This window comes from Xenia sp. Carnegie-2017, unplaced genomic scaffold (assembly GCF_021976095.1).
Source record: "Xenia sp. Carnegie-2017 unplaced genomic scaffold, XeniaSp_v1 HiC_scaffold_22, whole genome shotgun sequence".
NCBI lineage: Eukaryota > Metazoa > Cnidaria > Anthozoa > Malacalcyonacea > Xeniidae > Xenia > Xenia sp. Carnegie-2017.
This window is the reverse complement of record NW_025813485.1, coordinates 5,579,941-5,598,793: the sequence shown is the minus strand read 5'-3', so window position 1 is coordinate 5,598,793 and position 18,853 is coordinate 5,579,941. Positions and strand designations below refer to the sequence as shown.

The window sequence follows — 18,853 nt, the reverse complement described above, 5'->3', positions numbered from 1 at the left end:
ATTATGATTGAATATCTTTCTCCATATTGAGATTGAATATATTTCTCTATATTATTATTGAATATATTTCTCTATATTATGATTGAATATATTTCTCCATATTGTGATTGAATATATTTCTCTATATTGTGATTGAATATATTTCTCCATATTGTGATTGAATATATTTCTCCATATTGTGATTGAATATATTTCTCTATATTGTGATTGAATATATTTCTCCATATTGTGATTGAATATATTTCTCCATATTGTGATTGAATATATTTCTCTATATTGTGATTGTGACCATGTTGCCAAGCTTAGCATTTGAAATTAGACGTTAAAATTGTGGGAATCTATTTTTTTACGTTCTTGTTTTTTTTAGTATTGTTGCTGGGAAAATCCTCAATTCTCGTCGTCAATTCTAAAGGAGCTTTTATTCCAGGTTTAGGAACATTGTTGTAATGTGTTGAAAATCAGACTTGTATTTCTTTATGGATGATTATTAGAACCTCACCTTGTGTTTATTACTCTTGATTTACGGTTTTCGAGTTTTCAATGTTGTCTTAAATGTTAGAAATAAAATGATTGTTTAATTTTATTCTTACAGCTAACGATTATTGTCATTTTTTAGATTGCTTGTTTGTACACGTATGAATTGAGGCCTTACATGGATTTGTTACTGGAAATGACTTTTCTTAAAGACTCTTGGCAAAGACATCGGATTGCCAACATTTTGAAAGGTAACCATTGAAATTTCTATGGTATTGATATTATATGCGTTTATATCTCGTGCGTTTGTATTATATCTGCTCATAATACCGTTTATAATATATGTTTTTATAATGCAGCTGTTTGTAATGTATTTTGAATAACATAGAAATTTTGATTATGTATCCGCTGTTGATAGAAGTTTTTTTGTTACTTTGCATTTTTATAGGAAGTGATGGAAAGGATGGCATCTTTGATACTATACAACGATCCAGAAATCACTATCATAAACGTGTTTACCAGTGTATAAAATTTCTCGTCGCATTGTTTAGCAAGTAATGAAGGACAGCCGTTGATTGCATGTTATAAATGTGATGAGCTTGCCTAAAGCAAACTCTTAGTCTTTCTCAGTTTAATTGTTGTTTATATATGTGTTTATCGTTTAGTAGCCAAATGGCTTATCAAGTTGTCTTGGATTCTCATGATCTCAAATCGAAGTGGACTGCTGCTGTTGACTGGTTGAATGACGAGCTGGATAGAGTGAGTTTTGCGATAATATAGTCGTATTGAGTGCTTTTTGCTTTTTACAATTACCTCTTTTCTTAAATTACCATCATTTGCTGGTACATATCAAACCGTTTGCTTACATTTGACTAAAAACTTTCAAAAAGGTTCATCAACGGTAAATTTGGATGTTTATCGTTAAATTGTTTAAGACGTTCATTTATCTCTTTTGTGTTTATCTTACTGATATAATGGATCATTGTTTCGATTGTTTTAGAGACCATTTGGCTCATCAAATGCTTATCCCTACAATAATTGGTCGCCACCTGCACAATCCAATGAAACATCTAATGGGTAAGTACGAAAAGCAAAAATTACCTTGAAAATTATTGCAAACTTTTCACGACCTTCTGAAAGTCTTATTTAAGTGTAAGATAATCCTCAGGCTGTCCAAACGACCCTCTGAAAGTCTTATTTAAGTGTAAGATAATCCTCAGGCTGTCCAAACGACCTTCTGAAAGTCTTATTTAAGTGTAAGATAATCCTCAGGCTGTCCAAACGACCTTCTGAAAGTCTTATTTAAGTGTAAGATAATCCTCAGGCTGTCCAAACGACCTTCTGAAAGTCTTATTTAAGTGTAAGATAATCCTCAGGCTGTCCAAAGTTAGATGTGGCTGATGCTAATTTTGATAAGCAGGTGTTCTAATGCGAGTTTCAAGGCACTTAAATATTGATAAAAAAGTGCCATCGCCAAAATTTTTTCAACGTTTTAAACAATTATGAGCTAATTGTCAAGATAGACGTGCTCTTGTAGACATAACATCTGCGACTACATGTCTTGCTTTTCTTCGAGGGCTTGTTTATCTTCTAACGCCAATTTTACTTTTTGTGATATAGCTATCTCCCAACGTCTTTTGAACAATTAAGCTTTTGCGAATTTAAATTATATCTCATAATGCTGACATAATTATCCCATTGCAGACTGGAAAAAATTGTGTTTTCTTTACGCCAGCTGATCGCACCGCTATCGGCAAGAAACGTTTATATATTGCCCTTGGCCTTCGTGAGCGTATTGTATTTTTTACAAGCATTATACCGAAACAGCGCAGAAATATTGATACATTGGTCCTCAATATTTGGATAGAAATTATTACCATATTAATAAAGGATAAAAATTTTGTTCTAACAGTTGATATTTTGAATTGGGAGAGAACAGTTTATGTTGCCGCTAACTACCTTTGCAGGCTACGATTTTCATAGTAGCTAATTAATCATTTTAAAAATAGTTTGATAATGTTTTTTTTTTAAGTGGAGTCATTCGACTACAAATTTAAAAATAGGTACGTGTACGCACGGCTAACCTGCAGATTTCCGAAATACATAAATCATTTATTTGAAACTTCCCTGTAGCAAAAAGAAGTTGGCAAGAGTTTCTCATTTTAACGAGATTAATGAAAACTTTTTTTTCGTCAAAAGTCGTGTATTTATAGTAATAGCAAGTGTACAAGCTAAAGAATACGGCAGTTAATGTTTATGCATGTTCGGGACATCAGATGGAAATAATGTTATCTATCTTACATACAAACTTTCTTATGAAAGAATGTTATATGCAGTGCGGTGTTTTGAAATTAAATGAAGATATGATCTTCACACTTTGCTGGACAATTTAAGCAATTGTCTCATGAACCTGAAAAATTCAGGTGACTGAATTCCGTTAAGTCACCTGAATTTTTCAGGTTCATGAGACAATTGCTTAAATTGTCCAGCAAAGTGCGAAGATCATATCTTCATTTAATTACAAACTTTCTTCCTTCATCTGATCAGTCCAAAGGTAGATAAAATGATTTTTTATGCTTTTTTGGTTGTACATCCCATTCACTGTTATTTTTAAAAACATAACTCTGGATGCAATATTCATTGAGGATTTGGGAAAAATTGGGGAATGGGCATTTGCTCATAGCATTGACATTAATTTCGCTAATTCGTTATTCTCTTGCACGTAAAGATATTTATGGTTGCCATATTATCTCGCTTACGAGGTAGATTTAGTTCACCTCCTGTGCCGTGGAACATAAAATGGTTAGCTACTCAAAACCATATAGCGATTTATATGTTTTTGTGTTTGTAGCGTTTTCCTTGAACGTTCCCAAAGTGCAAGATTAACATTACAAAAAGCATTTGAATTTGTTCCGGAAGAGGTGAGGAACACAATCATGGCTAAAGTTCAAATGGTCTCTTGTACTTTATGTCAGATAATTATGATTTCGATCTATGACGGACGATTCGCTAAAACCGTTTTTGGTTTAGGAGCAAGAGGAAACGGCAGTGGAAGATGTGACAGAGTGCGAAATCACTGAAGACGAAAACTCTTCTGAACGAGAATCTAATGCTGCAGCAAACCAATCAACATCCAGTATTTCTGGACAATCTGATTCTACCATCCCTCAAAGTGCCGATCAATCATTGGACGAAGTGGACTCGAGTTTAAATGACTCTGAAAAACAGGAGGACGATACAAGCACGGGAAAATCAAATGAAGCATTATAATAACAACCTCTTATTGCGCATGACGTATTCACGCATTCAGAAAATATTTAGTGCTGGCCTGTATTTTCACGATCAAAACTGGTGTTGGCAATTACTAAATATTGATTTTGTAAATCCTTAAAAGAAGCGAAAGTAACGTTTTCAAGTCATGTTTCCTTGTGTTGCTAAAACATTCATTAAGAAAGATGTTTCATTATTAAATTAAAAAAGGAACGTTTTAAAGACATATTCGCTTGTGTTGCTGAGGCATTCCTTTATAAAAATATTTCAATAGGAAATTTAAAAAGTAGCATTTTAAAGCCTTATTCCTGTTTACTAACACATTTCTAAATAGCGGATTGCATCATAAAGAAATTATCAATCAAAGTAAATCGAAGAATTTTTTGTTTTAATATTTACTAGCTTTCCTTGTGTGTGTATTTATGATCCCGACATAGAGGTTATACGTCTATAAACTAGCAGAACAATGATTCATTAGGCAAGGATATATATACCGATGAGGGCTTAGGGCTGATTCTTAAAAAAATCAGTCGTCTCTCTAAAATTATATTGAGATATTCAAGGCAATAAATGTAAAAATGTCTCTTTGTATCTGTGACAGCCAGTCGCATCAAACAATTGCCCAGTGCAACTTTTTTTATTAAATTCCACTCATCTCTAATGGGATTTGTCACGTGGCGAGCCTACGGGTTCCTCGTTACATTAGCAAAAATATAATATGTTGATGAATTTTTGGTATTTCTCGTGAAAATAGCATACATACAGATCTCAATCTCAGTGGTCTACCAATCTAGCAAGTAAGGTTGTTCACGCTATGTGAATATTTTAGTCTTCACTTAATTTCCCTTACTTTAAAAACAATAGACTTCTATATAAATAAATACTAGTCGGATATTTTACATAGCCAACCAAGTGCCAACGCCACTTATCAATGTCCATGTATTTAGCTTTGGTCAAATAGCTATACCAATCTATGTATAATATTTACCATCTAAAATATAATATTATATAAAATATTTTGTTGATAAAAACATACGTCAGTTATGATTCATACGTGAAACGTTTGAAATATTATGTAGTGTGAGTGGATTGTAGGAAAATATTTGTCATGTATACATGCAGGTAAAGAACGGGTCTTAACTTTATCATTTGCTTTCAACATTTGCTATTTCTTCAACTGTATGCAGTTACGTTTTTTTGCCATGCTTGTAGACTTTGCAAACACAGCTAACATCTTTTATTTATGGATGTAGCAATGGATTACAGTATATTTATATGCATAGACATTTAACTATATTATTTATTTGAATTTAGATTTTCGTTGTTAAATGTAACGCAGAGGGGAACATGGATTAAAACAGTTGTTGGAAAATTTTCTTTTTACTTTGTCTTTTGTTTAAAAATCAGAGTGATTATTTATAAATATAGTATAGCACTTGTTTACTTCAAATTATTTTTGTCAACTGTATAATTCCCATTAAACATAAGTCTACCCCACTATTATGTAAAGCAACCTGTATGAAAACATGAATTATGAAATGAAAGTAGTTAAGATGTTTGGTTGAAGATTTATGCAGTTGCATAGATATTACCTATTAAGCACATTAGTTTAGTGAAGGTGCTCAAGTTTAACAAGTGCTGTAAATTACTTTTATAGCTGTAAATTCAAATGAATTAACTAAATTGACAAATTTAATGAACCATAAAAATTTGCCAAATCGATAATTTACAAATGCATGCGTACAAGTTGTAAATGCATGTGGCAGAAATTTTAACATGAAATATTCAATTATATTAAGCCACTAAAAATTCTGCTTTTTATATCCTAATGTTGGGCATTGAGTAGTCGCTGTTCATGGGCCATTTCTAAAAAAATTAGTAACTTAAATATCAGAATTGCATCGCTTTTAAAGTAATTTAATTTTGAAATATGTTTGTTATAACGTAGCTAGTCAGAGACTTAACAATGATCTGCTTCTGACACTTAACAGTATCAACACACATGCAAAATATAATAAATAAATTTATAAAAAAAAAACATGATATAAAAAAGTGTATCTAGCTATACTGTAGATTGGCTAGTCCATAAGTTTTAGTCCTGCTTTGTGTAATTTTCATAACATTATTTTTCGTCATTTTTTTAAAATCTTTTTAAAGTAAGAATTATCGATCGAAGAACAAAATAAGCGGGCTAACGACAGCAACGCAAATGACTGTATAGCTGCATATATACACGTATAAATATCAATAGCAATTTAGTAGTTCGATATCTCAGTATGAACGCTTAGGGGGTACTTGTAGGGTAAAAGCGCTGTTTTAATGACACGAAACGTCTATTGTAAACATTTTTGCTCTCGTTTTTAGCTACTGTCAACAATTATACTCGTGCGCAAGATTATGTTAGTGTGTTTCTAGGTCTTTTTATTTTCAAGTTTAGTCAAATAGTTTCAAAATCTATTAAAATATGCATTTTAATACAGTTTCATTCAATGGATGCCATGCAAACAGTTTGTCTTATAGTAAGCTTTGAAGCATGCATGTTGTGTTCAACATTTTAACACGATGTCGAAAAACTAGACAAGGCAGGCTAACTTGTAGACATGTCGATGACATACAAATCTGATTAAATGGTCAAAAGCTATTTTATTAACGAGATAAACAATATTTTCTAAGTACATAACCCGATTAGCACGCATTAATATATAATCGCTGGTGGCAACAATGCACTCCATGAGATGCAGGTTATTTCTTATGTTCTTAATAAAATGTCACAAATAAGCAGGTCCTGTTTTGTAAAATATCTAATTCGAAATATTCATAGAGTAAATTATTGTTCGCGCGAAGTTGCTTGATAAATAGCTTACTGCTAGTAAGAAGAATTCTGAGGAATTTTCATGCAACATTTACTATCATGTTTTGGAATATTGCAAACTGACGAAAGGATGGTCCATTCAACAAGAAAAGGGGTAGCATGGCCCTTCGTGATGTCTTGACATGTGATCCGATATCTAAAATACCTGTTATAGATTAAATACATTTCTTGTCTTGCTAAATTGTTCTTTCAGTGCATGTACCCATTTAGAATTATCAGACGCGTGTTTATTTTGAGAACATGAGAAACACATGTTCGAAATTAAGATATGAAATATGTTTACAATTTGATTATTGAGTTTTATAATGGTTTTGATTGCTATAATAAAATCAATTTGACAGACATGGCTTTGGCTTTGTTAATTAGCTTAAGTCATGGTACCAGAACATGTTAATTGCGTGTCATTATGCTTATTGTTTAACACTTATTTGTATCGCCATTATTGTTGCGTTAGTTTCTGTCTTATATTCAAGTCGCAGAAGTTGGAGTTAAGGACTCGGGTTTTCAATTGTGTCAGGTATTATAAGAATATTTTTGTTTTACGTTAGTATTTGCGTTTATGAATCGTCACGGATGATTATAAGGATAATGAGTTTGTTATGAACACCAATGTCCTTCGTATATATAAACAAGTGTGGACCATCATAACACAATAGTACCATTCTAATGCCTGCTTATATCCATTGAACGCCTGTCTTAACTTTCATAACTCAATATAATTTGCATGGCATTTAAGCCAAGAGCTAGCTTTAGACGAAAATTGATTCATGAGTATTAAAAAGGAAAACTAAAACGGTAGGCAAAGCTATACTGCATAACTATATACAACATCTCTGTATAAAGCTTTTTCTTCATTCAAATTTTCCCATATTGTTTAGAAACATGCAATAAAAGTATAATATGCGTCAAACTCCTGTTTTCTTAAATGATCTCACTCTATAATCTATTTCATACTTAATTCCTGCAGTGTTTGTTTTATTTCTTTATTAGAAGGTGTGTCTATAAAAACTTCCTGCATTAGTTATAACGACATTTACCATTAATATATCTTCCAGTCAGGCAGTCTTTGTAGCTTAAAAAGGCTCCTCACGAATCCTAAAATCTTACTAATTGTTATCAAAACAAATAATTTGGTGTTAGAAGGAAGCATGTATTGTAGGTAAATATTAGTGACTAGCGGCCCAATGGCCGTCCTGAAAATGTTCGCAAACACATATTTGATTTCCTAGAAAAAAAGGCCTAGCTAACCAACGTGAATAAGCGTTTAGACATTCTCCTCCAGCATCTCAATAACTTTCATTTACAAAATCGCCATGATGAGCTGAAGTCCATAAAGTTTTAATTAGGTGTTCGCTATTTTTCATCGTACCCATACTGGTCGAGAAGATTATCCTTGTTTGTAATATTTTGTACGAACAAAAACAATCCAAAATCTTCAAACAAAGACTCGACATCAGAAGCGTAACTAGAACGTTAATTGGGGGGGGGGTTGCATATTCATATATTCCGTTGTGCCCTACTGATTTCTTGTGAAAGTGATTTGAATTTGAAAAGAAATCAGTAAGGCACAACTGAATATATGAATATACACCCCCCCCCCAATTAACGCTCTAGTTACACCTCTGCTCAACACATGTCATGAGCATATCTTTGAAATGGATGTATAATGAAATGTAATAAACAAGGTCTCGCTCGTGATATTCAATTGAGTTTGTTTCACCAATCAAGTTTGTGGCCAAAACTTTGAATTGAAGATCATGAGCTTTAGCTGACAAATTCAACGTCTCAATCCATCGACAAGTACTTTTTATCGTTTGTTGTATACAATCATACCCATAAATTAATTAGCTATTACAAAGTGATGCTCTGCCCAAAAATGTTTTAGGAATTTTTCCGAAAAATCACTCATTTCAACCAAAAACCTAGCCTCAAAAAAGTCAATTACATAAAGTATATTCACCAGTAACTTCACCATACGATATTCTTATGACTCACATACAATGAATTCTCATCGTTTATTAACCTTAAGGGTCTGAATTTTTTTCTCAATTCATCGAAATCTGGCTTTCCGATGGTGATAAATTTCTCACACTGCGCACAGGAGGTTTAAAGTAATTATTTTTGAGAAGAAGCAATTAAAGCTGTTAGTGTTCTCCGTTCTCAAATAAAACAATCATAATGGCGATTTTCAAAAATTTGTTTTCATTTGGATCACGTGCATTGTTAGAAAATTCAGGAAATATGGAATGAATTAACATTTTCATCATATCTATACTAGGATTAAATATCGAAACAACTTTAATTGGATACCCTTGGTCAAAATTGTCATCAGTACAACTAACCACAGATGCACAAATTTGCATGTAATTTTCCGAAATGATGTATCAGCAGAAACACTCAAACAGGCGCCATCGTTTCCTGCGCCTTAAAATCACCCATAAGTATCAAAGTTTTGATGAAGTAGTATTTGATGTATGCTCATATGAAAACAACAAAAATGTTTGCAGTTTGGAAAAAGTTGCGAGATCTGAGGACTCTCCGTATGATTTCATGGTTAGGACAAATAAAGCGTTTAAGAGGGAAATTGGCAGAAATTTTTTTGAGCACCACATACGGTTAGGTATTAAAAAACAACACTATAAAAGTTGATGGAACTAGAACTAACCTTGACCTCACCAATGATCAGAAGGGAGTTTGTTTTTTTACATAATTAAGTTTATGCCTCACATTCCCGGTGCTCGAATTCCCTGAAGATTTGGTTCGCTGTTTGTAAGCAACGCGGTCCACAAAGTTTAACACATCCAACGATTTATCTAGTAAACAAAATTTACAGCCATTAAAGTATAACCCTGTGCTTTATGTTTTGTTTTGTATTTAAATTGAAATAATGAAGGCTAACATTATAATAATTTTTTTAAGTCTTAATTTATAGTTAATGTAATTAAGTGTTCATTGACTAATTTGTTATTGCCTCCACCCATCTGTCATTCATGAATTCCTCACGTTTTCATCAATCACTATCCAATGTTTTCGCTTTACTCGCCCATGACCGGAAATCAAATAGATTGGCAGTAATAGATCAGAAGGGATAATAGGCCACATAGAATGTTAGAGAAATTAGATTATTGGATTAGTTTGATCGCATTGACAGATTAGTTAATTTTATCTTGAAAGAAAAGCATTCTGTATAAGTTCGCAAAAACTGGATTAAACAAATTTGGCGATAAAATTAGAAAACAATATTAGTTTTTAATTGCAGCTACAATTGGATACGTTTCCACTTCTAGGCGTAATGGTCAATAGTTGTCCGTATATGACAGAGCTTTAGATCTATGGAAGTATAAAAGATGTAGATGTAGCATTTTTTTTAGCAGCTACAGGAAAATTTGTAGTATTGGCGTACATGTATGTTTATAAGGTATGTGAAAAACAGTATACGTATATAAACTATATCTTAGGGAAGCAAAAAGGAATAACTATCTAAAATTATGATTCACTAATCGAATTAAATCAATTGAGCTAAGTTGAAAATTTGAGCTCGAGAGTTATGAACTTGTAACTTGTCAAACACATATAACCTTTTTTTATATCTATAGCCTTATCATTGTTCGTATCTGTTCGCTTTCCGTTAATTGCTTTGAATTCATATGGAAAATTATCATTGTGTTATGCAAAAAGGGGGATGGAATGAAATATACATTCTTTATCTTTTGATGGTTACTATGTTTGATGAAGTCGTACGCTGTACATTTTCAATCTCAGTGTAAGCCCAAATCATGCGCACAACTAAATATACACCCGTTGCCATACATATTTTCGGAATAAATATATCTATGTTTCAAAAAGTAGCTAAATGTTAATAAATACAAAGCTATACATTGCTGAAAAGCTGTTGTGAAATAAAACCACACAATTGTGGAAGCTGTAAACGTCTGCATGTAAACCATGACCCTTGATAACTTAGTATTCTGTTGGTTCATATTTCAATACCAATTCTTGTCAAAGACTGAATGACCCAAATCATCAATCATATCGTTGATTTACTTGCCAAATTGACATTTGGTTAAAATCGATTTTTCGGCACTTAGTAAAAAGCGTGGGAGAGTGTGCTTACTTTGAGGTCATTCCGTAAAATATATTTTTGAGGAGAAAAGTCTGAATCGTACTAGTAGGGGGTATGATAAAGTCAGGCTAAGGATTTTTAGTATGTTTCCTCAGATGTGTGCAGACTAGATAATGCACATAAAAATTACCAAAAAAATTATTACTTAAAACTTTCGTAATAATGACAGATGTGTTCGATTAGCACCGAAATCTACGTAAATTTTTATCAATCCATCTGTGACAATATGTGATCTGTATGGAACTTTCTTTTATTCTGCGCTTGTTATTGCTTTTTATAGCTACTTCACAACATGATGATTCATTATTGAAACGATAAGTTGTTCTTATCATTTCTATACGATAATTTTTTTATGTTCCCAAGTACATACAGCTTAATTAATTTGCTTTAGTTGCTCGATGAGATCATTAAAATGATTCCCACAAAAACTCATAAATGAATAAAACAAACAATTCATTGAATGAATTTTTCCAAATGCACCCGATTTAAGCCTATAGCTATATATTACGAATCAAGCAATTCATCTTCAGCAGATAGTAGCTAGCTAAATGAAAGCGTTTCGAAAATTTTTTGTGTCAAAAATACACAAATTATGTGTTTAGTCGAAATTGCTTTCATTTATATTTCAAGAAAAAGTAAAGTTGTGACTTGTGACGTACAGATTTTCATGTTAAACAAGTGAAAGCCAATATTATATAGCCTGAGCTACTTTGTGTAATAAATCAATTAAATTTGTAATTCGTTTCGTTTCAATTATAAAAGCAATCGTCACACAATAAATAGCTTGATTGTTGAGATATGAAAGCGCGGCGAGTAATGTTAATGATGTACTCCGCAAAGACCGCAACAGATGTTTTAATGAATGATGGAGTCTTAAAACAAGAACATGACAGAGATGTTTTCATAATCAAACATTTTCGAATATTTCGTGTTGCACCGATTGCTTATTGCGCGTGATGTTTCGCCCTAATTGATTTCTAGTCGTTTTTTTTTTTAACACAAGCATACACTCACTTAAACTTAATTTGTTCTCCAGACAATTTAATTAAGAAGGAAGCGAGCAACATCAAGTATTTAGCATGCATCGATGTTTCCCATGGTTAAACCTTTACCAAATCGCTTTGACATTTCAATTTTATTGATCTTGTGGAATGTGGACGTTTTCTATCTTGACTTTTATTTTCTTACGATTTGGTCTATGATTTATCATTGTGTCATTTTATGGATTAGTATTATAGAAAAATTTCCATTTTCGTCTTGATCATGAATAGATCATTTTCATCTTGAAAGTAAACCAGATATCTGTTAGACATCACTCGTCAGTTTATCGAATTAGCTAGCTCAATTGGTAAAAATATCAAAAAGTTATAATGCAAGAATTTTTCTCGTCATATCCACGTCCAAAAAATGAAAATCCTGATTTTTGTGACGTCAAACAAGTCGCAAATATATTCTGAAGGAATACAAAGTTTAAATAGAAGTTAGCTACTTCTAAAATTTTGCTGGATTTAATGACAATTTATCATTTTGTATCTGGTCGCAACCTTTCCTCACTTTTTTCTTATAGTTAATTAAATGTTTTAAATTTTTATTGTCTGTACGCGTACGGGGCATCAAATACAGTCGTATTTCAACATTTGTTGATTTCTGGAAAAATGAAAACATTTTGCAGCTAGACATGCAGCTGTTTTAATTTTACAACAGTTATTCACCCGATTTTTTCATCTTTCGCAAAATTTTCTTGAATATGCAAACGTCAATTTAAGAGCCCATGAAATAAAACAAAAGTGTTAACATTTTTTTTGTCTAAATTAATGAATAGCAGTTTTAAATCACATATAGTAATACATCTATCCGTTCAATATCGTGCTAAAAATGATTTAGAACCCAATCCCCTACATGTCTAACTACTGTGTCAAAAGCAAAACCCAAAATGAAAAAGAAGTTAAAGGAAAGTTTAAAAAACCAATCCTAGCAAACATTTTAATAATCAAACCTATACTATCAACTTTGCGTCTGTATATCAACTCAGGAAAAGTAGATATCAGTCGAAAAACACCGTCCGTTTCGCCACTTTTCAAGATGGCGGTTTACCTGACTCGTCACAATCGAATTTTGACGAACTGAGATATTTGATAGATTGAGTTCTAGGTCATTGAGGCTACTGATTCAATCAGCCTATTATTACTTAGTTATTGATTTTTACTTAGTTATTGATTCTTTGACGGACATTTCAATCATCAGATTTAGCATCGATTATTTCATTATTATAATTTGACATTGAATTTTTTATTTGTTATACAGCTTTAAAGCCCTCCCAAGCATATTACAATTCGCATAAATCTTTTTCAAGAACTTCAATCGGATTAAATGTCCGACATTTTTCATATTGCCAAGTTAAAGATAATTAAAGTGAATGAAAGACAGTATTTAAAAGGTTTCTGATAACTGATTGCATACGTGATAGGAAACATTTGCATAAAACTGTCTTCGTCATTTATTATAAGCTTGCCACATTTATTAAACTTATTTGTTCGTGGTCGTCTATTATGATTCAAGTCAGCAGTGAACAGCGCTTGGCAAATGAATTTGATGATTTAAATGGCCCAAGGAAATTTGTCATTGTATGGCAGTCTGGTGGGATGCTGTAAAAAAATAAATAGAAAATCATATTTAAAAACCGCACGGTGTCGAGTACATTGAACTAAAATACATCTATTGCATTTTAGTTCAATGGTCGAGTAGTGCTTGTTTTTTAATTGCAAACTTTTGCAAACATTGACTCTAATAAAATTGACATTTTTAAACATTTTTAGTAAGATTTGTCCATAACCAATGTCCAAGTGGGCATTCTTAAAACTTGCAGGTATCATTTCATTTGCATCATCCTGAGCTCCCTACTTTTTGGAATTTCCCGGTTTTTTATTCATTTAAGACGCTCTTGCGCGTCTGAGCGTTCCTGTTGGATATCAACAACTATGCCTTACAACATTAGTTTTATTATCGGATTTGGCAAAAGATAAAGCCAACTGCTGCTTTTTATTTATTAATGAGATTAGCATTCAATAGCACTTAAGATGATTTGATTTGATTAACCATATATTATCGCTGTATGCACTGTCAATTGCCCTTCCCCGCATATTTGAAATACATATTCGGTGAAATGACGCGATTGTTTGTAGGTGTTTGTTTATGTCTTTTGACTGAGGTATTCTTAAATTATGAAAGGGAATTTCTTAATTGTTTGCAGAGTTTTATTGATTATTCATAACATAAGAACGTGCAGAAATGCTGCAAACTTCCAAAGCAACAATACTCACCTTTCAACCTTAAATGCAAACTCAAATTACAAAAATGCATTTTTTAAGTGCTCACCAAGGTGCTCACAACTGCTGACCAAATTTCAACAATCAGTTTCATTAAATGTTTCGCAAGCATATTACAAAATAGAAAGATTCAGACAGTTATCGAACTATTTAAAACACTGGCCCACACGAGAAAACTAGGAGGGTTGCGACAACATTCTTCAGGAGATAAGATTTTGCTTGTGTTTGCTTGTGTTGAGAAGGAAAAGGTCAAAATTCGTACGTCGATGATTACTTGAGATACACTCAGACGCACCTTAAGTTTAAAAAACAATTTGCTTGTCAACACTATTTTTGCTTGATAATTTTTAAACTAGATATCTACTTGCGGTTGAATTTGTTAATATGAAGACGGTGAACACGTATGATTTGTTCCCGAGTCTAATTGGTCAAAAAGCTGAGTGGCTTCCACTTAAAATAAACGTAGTTAATTGAATAATTAACGAAACAAACGATTATCAATTACTCTAATCGAATCGTTGGAATAAGTTGGCTTTTCCATATCAAAGACTTGCCGACGTTTCTTTGTATTTGTGAAGCAGCTGCAGGGTCGTGTAATCAGGGAAATGTTGAATAATCGTCACTACAGTAGAATATGGCTTTAATTTGACATTATTAGCCTTGCTTTGTTTATTCATTCACACCTAGCTAGTTGTAGATCACTTTTGGGAAAGTTTATCTCATACACAGTTATTGATATAAGTTTATATTTCTACAAGAAGCGAAACAAAATTTGACGATATAAGAAGAAGAATATTTACAAAAATTTTAAGTGGGAAAAGAGGACACTGGCGAAATTTATCACTTGGTAAACAAATTGCGAAATTTTTCATTTTACTTTTTATGTGTAAATGACATGAAGAAATGCCCACATTTTAAAAGATTACTTTCTAGGAGAACTTTTATTTGGCAAACTGAGGATTCTAGCTAATTTTCGGGGACATTTACCGTTTTCTTCTGAAATTGCAGCCACATGTATATATCGAATTGCGAAGAAATGATGATCGAACCTGCCATTTGACTTATTACCATAAACCTTATAAATTGACACTCTTCTCTTTTGTCTTTAACACAGGTCAAGTTTGGTGTCAACGTAAGCAAAAAGCAAGGAAAGATTAAAAGAAATGAGTTCATTAGACGAAAAAAGAATGAGCAAAGACAAAACAACTATCAATAAAGTGCCAGTATATTCAATCGAAGGACTATTAGGATTCAAAGAAAATGAAAGATCATCGAAAAGTGAAACATGTCAAAGTGTGATCAAAAAAGTTGGTTTGCCCGATCCAAGCAAGCGTTCTACCTCGAGTGCGTCACCAGAAGTTGAAGATTTAGACAAGAATGGTAAGTAAAACCCGTTCAACATTGAGTTGTTTCAACATTGTTCCACGCTGCTAAATTAGCCGTTCCCATGCAGAAATCGTACACTTTAGGGATGTGTCTTTTGGATTTCATTTTAGAGTTGTGTTTATACTGATGTCCGGCAATACAACGTACTCCAGTCTTGTGCTTTGAATAGGTGAAGCCATGTATTTAATTAATAGTTTTCATGTTTGGACTTGTATTCAGAAAGTACTTAGCTTTGCTATAAATAAACTGATGCAATATTTCTCATTCCACGTTGGTCGGTGTGCAAATGAAAAGCTGCAGACGTGCTAATGTTAGATAAACTAACTATGTGCATCTTAATTATGTTCGTAAGGATCAATTATCATGTTCACAATTGACTGCATAGCATAGTCTATTTTCGTCCACAAGGCGCGACCTCCATATAGCTCTATATGCTTTTTATAACTTAGAACCTTATGAATATCACTTGCTGGCCGTCGAAAATCTCCACTTACGGGAAAGTTAAAATTAGAATGAGCCGTGTCACGAATATGAAATACAATATTGAAAATAGGAAGCAATGATGCCCATTATGAATGTAAATTAGATGGTCGAAGAGACTTGGCTATGCAGCCACATCGCGCTGTATGGCTACCACTATAAATAAAAGATACTAATTGCGTGAATGAATTAGCCTCTCTAAAGTTATACATTTTAAATGTAATACAATAATAACATTGTATTATGATCGCAAACATCCGACCAGTCATCAAATCTATATATTTTAATTGTATTAGCTATAACCGCCTAAACCTATCGCAAAACAAATCCCGACACGGATTTAGACCTAATCCAATTAATATTAATCTCACGAGGTTGCCTAATACCATTAAAAGCTGCTTATAGTTGTTTCACCAACTAAATGAGATGAAGCGTTCTGTGACTTTTAATTCATAAAAAAGAACTGAAACTTCCACTCCCTTGAATATGTTTAATCATAGGTGACGGAGTACGTGTGCACAACTTTTTCTTCGCTAATTTTCTATGTATTCGCTTTGATAACAATGACTATGAGTGAGCGCCTTTAGCCGGCTTGAAGCCTTGAACTTGGAGATTATAAAGAACAGTGTTACCATGTCTTATAGATTGCGTGGAAAAGCTTGCAAAGACTGAAGAAACGAGAGAAGAATGCGAAGAAGATGGATTTTACAAAAATGATTTCAGTAAGTTCACTGACAACGGCAGCATCACTCAACGAAAGCAGAGACGATATCGTACAACATTTACAAGCTATCAGTTGGAGGAACTTGAAAGGGCATTCGCTAAAACACACTATCCTGATGTGTTTACACGCGAAGCTTTGGCTATAAAAATCGATCTTACTGAAGCTCGAGTTCAGGTAAAAAGTCCTTTACCTTGATCTTACTGAAGTTTAAGCTCAGATAAGAAATCCAAATGTGAGACTGCGTTCAAGGGATTGAAAAACAAAGAAGAACATGTCTTAACCATTTTCAGCTTTTTTTGGCAAATCATTGGGGATGAGCTGTAACCTGACTCCCCTCCTGTCTCTTACGGGATTGCAGATTGAGGCTGCGTGAATGAGCACTTAACAGATCTTGTTTTTGAGTTTTTGCTTACACACGCTTTACGTATAATATATCAATGAAAGAACCAAAAGATCTTTACTGTCTTTTCACATGCCTATGCAAACCTTCGGAAACCTTCGGGAGAACTCGAGAGCTGATCAGGGAAAAATAATGAAATAGTAAATATTTAAAAAATTTAAAAAACGTTTTATTATTCCTTAGAAGTATAGTCATGGTTGATTGATTGATTTGATTAGTATAGCTCTGACCAGTTTGCATTTGCACAGGCTAATGCAAATACAGCAACAGATCAATCACCTCGCGCGTTTCATTGTTTTAATTTGAATGCAGCACATCTCTGAATGCAGCACACCAGTATTTTGCCATGTACAGACTATTAGTAAATGCTTATGACAAGTAATAATGAGTAAAGTAAAGGCCGCTTTCTAGTCAGACTATACATTGCTACAAAAGTTATAGGATTGGCAGTGGTAGGTTTGACTCATTTTCCTACTTCCTATTGCTGACTAATGTGGAGTGAATAATTATTTGTACCCTATAACTGATTCTGGCTTTGCTCATTTTTCTAGGTGTGGTTTCAGAATAGGCGGGCAAAATGGCGCAAGAGAGAAAAGTCACAAGGCCTACGTACGCATGCGTCAATAAATAATCTCGGCCCAAAAGAAATGGTACCAAACAACGGACAGTTTTCGATTCCTCAAACTACCTCCGAAGAAAACATTTCTAAATGGGTGCATTTTTCGCACGGTCCTTTACATCCTGCAATGACAATACCATATCCTATTGCACCGACAATGATACCAACACACTTTCATCGTGCATTGTACTACAATCATTTTGATTATGTAGCTACAAATTATCCCCAGTCTTCTCCACCACAAATTTCGTCCAACATACCGCTACCACAGGAATGTAGGAATGAAAGTATTGCTACGCTGAGAAGAAGAGCTCAGGAGCAAAAATTATGATTTAGAAATACTCGATTTTTATCTGTGGCTGTATATCTCTATTTTACTTTTTCATTTTTGTTAAACATATCACTTAAAATGCCCCCTTTCCTTCTCATAGATAAATTGAAATTAAGTTAACTACACCAACGTTAAAAAATTCAGTTTTTCGTTTTTGTGGGAAAAAACAGCGACCATTCACTGACGAAAAATTTAACAATTGTTTTGGCCTGTCTCAACAACACCATTATGGAACATTAACTATTTCAGTAATTTCACCAAATTGTTTCAAATTTACCATTCACGGTTCGACATAGTACGTATTCATCCTATTTGGTATTCACATTCTGCATATTGTAAACTGACAATTTTTAAATAACCCTCCCACGACAAAGAAAGGAGAATTATCTTTCCAAAGATGAAGGATTCCTTGGTCTATCGGCCTCATCTTGTTTGGGAGGGCACAGCACCAATTTTCCCGATTGCTATGTGTTCATAGTACGTACATAGAATATAAATGAAATATAGGTATGTTTGAAAATTTGTACAAAGAAGTACTGTTACATAGAGAAAATATAAAAAACAATGTTTTCAGTGTACAAGAGCAACATGAAATGATCTTATAATAAAGTTTTAGTATAGCTAACAGCTTTCAAAAAAATGTAGCTTAACTTGAAATCAAAGAAAGTGTGTCCATATCATCCACTTCAGTTGTGTTTCTTGTTCTGTTTGGTTGTTTGTTCATTCATACTCATGCATCAGGCATTCAAGTATTCAATGATTAAACGTCAATGTTGTATTCGGAAGCATTGCTTTTGGGAAATCGTGGCTATTTCAACAGCATCGATTGTGGAAAGTAATAATAACAA

General features: G+C 33.1%; 2 protein-coding genes across 5 annotated transcripts in view; both read left to right on the top strand.

The window, feature by feature from the left end:
- LOC124447129 (probable ubiquitin carboxyl-terminal hydrolase FAF-X) overlaps positions 1-4,136 on the top strand; it is a 28,910-nt gene extending 24,774 nt beyond the window's left edge. The window contains exons 60-66 of the mRNA XM_046998027.1: positions 368-427; positions 617-725; positions 923-1,028; positions 1,140-1,233; positions 1,475-1,551; positions 3,326-3,395; positions 3,505-4,136. Of these exons, the coding sequence (XP_046853983.1) occupies positions 368-427; positions 617-725; positions 923-1,028; positions 1,140-1,233; positions 1,475-1,551; positions 3,326-3,395; positions 3,505-3,744 (756 nt within the window). The 3' untranslated portion in view covers positions 3,745-4,136. The remainder of the gene's footprint in view (positions 1-367; positions 428-616; positions 726-922; positions 1,029-1,139; positions 1,234-1,474; positions 1,552-3,325; positions 3,396-3,504) is intronic.
- Positions 4,137-6,635: 2,499 nt separating this feature from the next.
- On the top strand, positions 6,636-18,689 carry LOC124446748 (retinal homeobox protein Rx1-like). Of its 4 annotated transcripts, none has more exons than XM_046997625.1 (5): positions 6,636-7,133; positions 14,824-14,912; positions 15,180-15,445; positions 16,576-16,829; positions 17,607-18,689. In XM_046997625.1, the coding sequence occupies exons 3-5, from the start codon at positions 15,229-15,231 to the stop codon at positions 18,003-18,005; spliced, it is 870 nt and encodes a 289-aa protein (XP_046853581.1). In that variant the 5' UTR covers positions 6,636-7,133; positions 14,824-14,912; positions 15,180-15,228; the 3' UTR covers positions 18,006-18,689. The 4 variants fall into 4 exon arrangements, with proteins under 4 accessions (XP_046853581.1, XP_046853580.1, XP_046853579.1 ...); XM_046997624.1 differs by lacking the exon at positions 14,824-14,912 and adding an exon at positions 9,904-10,034; XM_046997623.1 differs by lacking the exon at positions 14,824-14,912 and having other exon boundaries at positions 6,637-7,133.
- Positions 18,690-18,853: the final 164 nt, after the last annotated feature.

Bases quoted from the DNA above. Each gene is read 5' to 3' on its own strand.
- LOC124446748 (XM_046997625.1), top strand. From the start codon at position 15,229: ATGAGTTCATTAGACGAAAAAAGAATGAGCAAAGACAAAACAACTATC. The intron at 15,446-16,575 runs GTAAGTAAAACC...CATGTCTTATAG, and splicing joins TGAAGATTTAGACAAGAATG to ATTGCGTGGAAAAGCTTGCA. The intron at 16,830-17,606 runs GTAAAAAGTCCT...TCATTTTTCTAG, and splicing joins TTACTGAAGCTCGAGTTCAG to GTGTGGTTTCAGAATAGGCG.